The 5496-nt window shown below is 46.7% G+C and overlaps 1 protein-coding gene across 1 annotated transcript; it reads left to right on the forward strand.

Moving 5' to 3' along the window:
- The first annotated feature begins 3522 nt into the window (after positions 1 to 3522).
- LOC125527036 (cell number regulator 2-like) lies at positions 3523 to 4509 on the forward strand. The gene is made up of 4 exons (XM_048691615.2): positions 3523 to 3616; positions 3706 to 3777; positions 3865 to 4074; positions 4239 to 4509. Exons 1-4 carry the CDS (start codon positions 3562 to 3564, stop codon positions 4316 to 4318), a joined length of 417 nt encoding a protein of 138 aa, XP_048547572.2. The 5' UTR covers positions 3523 to 3561; the 3' UTR covers positions 4319 to 4509.
- The last annotated feature ends 987 nt before the right edge of the window (positions 4510 to 5496 follow it).

Genomic DNA, 5496 nt, shown 5'->3' on the forward strand with positions numbered 1-5496 from the left:
GGATAGGTGCTCCCTTAGAGCATCTACAACTAGACGCCCTATATCTGTACCAAACGGCGAGCGGTCAGCCCGATCATTGCCCGGACAAAAAAATCGTCACCCAACCGGACCGGGCAAATCAACCCAAATGTTCGGGCTTTTCGGGGACCCCATACCTGCCACCTAGGACTGACTACAAGGGCCCGTGCAAATATTGCTTGAAGATATCTCCCTCCTTGGCTAACCTGCCATGTTCCTCTTCCCTTTTCTGCTTCTTTCGCATTACTGTCACCATAGCTCCGCCGCCATCATTGCTCCGTCATCTTCCCCAACCCACAATGCCGCCACAGAGGCACCAACCCACAATGTCGTTGACCATACTACCACTGGACATGGTCGCCGTCACCAGACGATGCCCTGTTACATCCAACTCCTCTGGATATACACGTCACACTCTATATATTCAATGAAATATCCGAGCACTTTTTATATTCTTCTAGTCATTTGTAGGTCACCAATGAATTCATTGTTAAATGATGGCTATGGAAACACAGACCTTGACAAGTTCATATACAAAGGAGTTCATCGAATCGTTAAATTCAGATGATGAAGATGCTGAAATGATGATGATGATGAGCATACAAGAAGAAATGGAGAAGGAAGAGGAGCACGTATTGAACTTCAAGGGTTTGATAAAGGGCTAGAGAATTATTCGACGGGATAAGATCGCCAGCGCATGACTTTTTTACACAGGCTACTTCACACTGGACCCAACATACCATGAAGGTTTCTTTCGACATCTCTTTCGGATGAGTAGAACTTTGTTCTTGCGCGTAGTGACTGCCATGGAGAAGACTGATGACAACTTCAAGCCGAGGAAGGATTGTTGCGGCAAACTTTCATTCTTTCCTCTGCAAAAATGCACGACAACTCTTAGGATGCATGCTTATGCATGGTAAGGCCGCATATGGAATTGATACATAAATTAGGATGTGACAGAGCACATGCTTGAAGACCACGGTAGAATTTGCATGGACTGTGGTGAAGGTGTTTGTACCAGAGTACATGAGAGAACCAACTTTGGAAGGCACGGTAAAGTTATTGGCAATTGGAGCATCGAGAGAATTTTCAGGTATGCTCGGTTCAATTGATTACATGCATTCTCAATGGAAGAACTGCCACAATGGTTTGCATGGGCAGTACCAATACCACACCCAAGAAGCCACCACCTTACTTGAAGTAGTGGCATCAAAGGACTTGTGAATTTGGCATGCTTTCCTTGGCATGCCAGGTTCTAACAAATACATCAATGTGCTCCAATGATCTCCTTTATTGAAGAGACCTGGTGATGACGTTGCTCCATCGTGCAACTACACTCTTAACGTGCACAAATATATCATGGTGTACTAGCTTGCCAATGGTATCTATCTCAATGGGTGGCGTTTGTGAAGACTATATCTGATCCTCATGGTAGGAAACAATGTCTTTTTGCACAAGCGCAAGAAGGTGCTAGGAAGGATGTGGAGAGGGCATTCAAAGTGCTCCAAGCTTATAGGTGTATTGTTCGTGGAGTTGCAATGATGTGGAAAGTGTAGACACTTTGCCAGCTTATGACATGTTGTGCAATATTGCACAACATTATTGTCGAGGATGAAGGTGAAGAGGCAGTCTGCATGCATGATTCTGAGAAGCCCGGAGTTCATGTCCGGAACAAGAGGCGGAGCATATTGCAAACTTTCTTAATAGGCATCGACAACTTCAGGGTCAATAAGTGCATATTCAACTTTTCAATGATCTTGTGTAGCATATGTGGATCTACATTGAAAATCACTGAATTTTATTTTTTATCTTTCAATTATGCACGATCAACAAATTTTATGTTTGGACTACGTTTGGTTTATGTATTTTTCATGTATGAATAATTTGCATTTTTCTACGCTACTCATGGTTTGTGTGTGTGATCGACGTGCATGTGTTTGCATGGATTTGAGATTTTAAAGTAAGGGTTGCGGTTGCAAAAGGGGTAATTTGAAGGCTGGACCGGCGATGTCCGTGGGCGCATCCAGGCGCGCCCACGAACTTCAATATAGTTGTAAATGCTCTTTGGACATCGCCAACGCGGCCATCAAAATTTGCACCATCTAACGGTATTCATCAAATGTCCATTAACTGGTATGTGTGTCCGAAATCTTAAAAATGTCGGAGAAGGGGAGGGGAAGGGGAAGGGGGGGGGGGGTCTATGTTTGGGCGTCCGCACATCAATTGAGTTTGGACACCATCAATTGAGCCTCAAACCCGGCCTTCCCTCTCCTCTTCCCTTTGAAGGATGGACGAGACTTGTCTGCTCCCTGCGCGTGTACCCATCCGTGCTTCCGCATATGTGACTTGATTTGATTGGAACAAAATAAGGTCCGGCCCCACCCCCTTAAAATCAGAGGAGGGGGGGGGAGATGATTAGATTAGAAGGAAAAAAAAAAGACAGTCATAGGATGAAGTGAAAGCATGGGGAGGGAGCACGCAAGGCGGATCCTTGAAGGACCGGACATTTGTGGATATAATTGGATGGTTGTTTCCACTGTCTACAAACACGTCGCTAGTAGACATTTGGTGAGATCTGATTGGTGATCCGCGTTAGTGATGCCCTTACAACACCGAGTGCGGTGACAGGAGAGGGCCGCGGCTGAAGGGAATCTTTCTCATATGGTCCATCAAGCAGTACTATACGCACCAGATACTCTTCTTAGAGAGAGCGTATTGTGTTGCCATTCATTCACATCTCGTGCATTGTAGTATCACCTTACCATGCATGCATCGTAGACGCTGAGTCACGAAACCAGCCTAGCCACCTTTGTCGCCTCTAGTTGCATTAGCTGTGTGCTGTGATATTTTTGCTCTACTACTCCTTGAACCGCACATTCCTATTTTGGCATGCTGTGGCAGGCCAGCCGCCGCGGCACCCACGCACGGGCCACCGGCACGGCGCACCGGCTGATGACCGACCAGTCGTACGCACGTACTGCACCACCCTGGTACCTCGGACCACTCGTGCTGGATCTACGATAGTAATACTGTATGTACGTTCATGATCTCCTGCTGGATCTACGATAGTAATACTGTATGTACGTACGCTCATGATCTCGTAGTGATTCATCAGCAAAATAAAATGTGGCAGAGTCAACATTGGATATCAGCCGGTCGAACTGCTCGCTCCCCGCATCCCGTCGGCTCTCCTGCTTCGCCTCATTACGTACAGACAGTTGTACGCGTGTGATTTCGTAGTATATACTACTACAGTTTAGTAAAGTCCCAAGTCACATGCAAACATGCATGCAATGAGGTAGACACGAGGGCACGGTACGTACTACTCACAACCTAGGACAGTGGCGCTTCGCTGGTGACAACTGCCATTGTCGCAAGGCCCCAATGGCGCGTGGAAAACGGGCCGAGAGCGCCCCACTCCGTGGACGATAAATACGCGCGCACACACGGCTGCTCACACACACCACACACACACACAAGTTTCTTTCTAAGCAATAGTAGTCCATCGTCCCCTGCAACGCAAGGAGGCTCACAGCGCCGGCCATGGCCTCCTCGTGGTCCACCGGCCTCTTCGGCTGCTGCGACGATGTCAGCGGCTGTGAGCTAACCCCCTAGCTCGTTGTGAACTTGTGATGACCGGCCGGCCGCCGGCCCAGTTACTAATAAGTGCGTGCGTGTGTGCTGCAGGCTGCCTGACGTGCTTCTGCCCGTGCGTCGCCTTCGGGCGGATCGCCCACATCGTCGACAAGGGAACCTCATGTGAGTTCCTTCTTCTTCTTTGTTTGCGGTAAATTTTGTGTAGATTAACATCGACGGTCAGATGATCTAAATTAACGCCGAGCTCAGCTTGCTGTGTGCGCGGGACGGCGTACATGCTGCTGGCGTGGGTCGGGCTGGGCTGCCTCTGCTCCTGCTGCTACCGCTCCAGGATGCGGGAGCAGTACGGGCTCAAGGAGAAGCCCTGCGCCGACTGCTGCGTCCACTTCTTCTGCGACCCCTGCGCCCTTTGCCAGGAGTACCGCGAGCTCAAGAGCCGCGGCTTCGACATGAGCCTCGGTACGTACTAGTGCACTACAATCCTTCCTTTGCCAGCCTTGCTCATTGCGTTGCCGTGCCGGGTCACCATTGCCGCTTGCGTTTTGTTGATGACTTTAAATTCCGGCGCACTTTCGGAGCTGGGTGTGTCGTGATCAGCTTCTATTTTTTGGCTGCTCCTGCAGGGTGGCACGCTAACATTGAGAGGATGGGGAAGAGCGCTCCCACCGCTGCGCCTCAGGCTTACCCGGGGATGACTCGCTAGTCAGCTAGTGTGCCCGCCATCGATGTATCCATGGATCGATAATGTCGGCTTCCAGCTGAAGAGAAAAAAGGATGCCAGTCTACCAGCTTCTAGTTTTGTGTTGTATTGTCGCGAGTTAGTTAATTTGAGTTTGTCATCGCGTGTGTGCCTTGCTGTTGCAACTAGTTTTCCGTCCACACCATCTGTGATGGTGTCTACACATTTCAATAAGATCTATCGAATCCTTGTTTGGAAATAGATCAATCCACCTTGTTTGTGTAGCATAATGCTTTAATAACTTGTATTTACTCTTAAATCCAAAAAAACTAATAGTAAATACGTTCTCAAAATTTGAAACATTCAATTTTTGAAATTCTACCAAACCAATTAAAAATATTGAAGCCATGATTTCATTCATGGTGGATCATAAAAGGATTTCAATGAGGTTCACTCCGGTTTATGATTTGATGCAGGTTCAAGTGGTGTTTCATAGTAGTTTCAGTTTCACTCGAATGATGAGAAACATGAATGAAGCCTATGTGAAACGTGTGCTCGATGAGAAACACAAAGGAAACCTATGTGAAACTTATCCAAAACCTGTATGAGACACATGATCAAATGAGATCCTATGATAAACCTAGGCAAAACATATGTCAACCTATGAATGTTGATGTATCCAAAACGTATTGTTAATTGTAAAACATAATTATGACTTGTCAAAACATACTAATAGTTGGTATAAGTGCGTAGGTTCTTTATTTGTCAATTATGTGGGTAGAAACATCATGAAAAGTGGACAAAACTCTAGGAAACTTGTAGTTTCGAGTTGTTTCGAATTTGTCTCTAGAAAAAGGTTTAAGTCTTGATTACAGATTCAAACGTAGCAAGTCAAAACATCAAGGTTGTTCCTCTCGTCCGTGGATCCTAATGTAGATTTAAACACCCAAATAGGAGTATGGATGTACCATGTGGTCCCCTCCCACACCCCCCGGGTCTATCACATCCATCCTTTCCATAACAAGGGACTAAACACTTGTAGATCACTTAGTTTAAATGTTAGTCCCTCTAATCATACGCCTTGAGCACTAAAAGACATATAGGGAGGAAGTGGAGGATCTGGTTGGAGATGTTCTTACTTGCCTATGGAATCTAGGAAAATGATGCTCGATCCAAAAAGATCCCCAAGAGCGATAAGCCGA

The sequence above is a fragment of the Triticum urartu genome, chromosome 7A (genome assembly GCF_056163025.1).
Source record: "Triticum urartu cultivar PI428250 chromosome 7A, HENAU_Tu73, whole genome shotgun sequence".
NCBI classification, from domain to species: domain Eukaryota; kingdom Viridiplantae; phylum Streptophyta; class Magnoliopsida; order Poales; family Poaceae; genus Triticum; species Triticum urartu.

Excerpts from the sequence above, each read along its gene's own strand:
- LOC125527036 (XM_048691615.2), top strand. The coding sequence starts at position 3,562 with ATGGCCTCCTCGTGGTCCACCGGCCTCTTCGGCTGCTGCGACGATGTC. Across the intron at positions 3,617-3,705 it reads CTGCGACGATGTCAGCGGCT|GCTGCCTGACGTGCTTCTGC; the intron begins GTGAGCTAACCC and ends TGTGTGCTGCAG. Across the intron at positions 4,075-4,238 it reads CGGCTTCGACATGAGCCTCG|GGTGGCACGCTAACATTGAG; the intron begins GTACGTACTAGT and ends CTGCTCCTGCAG.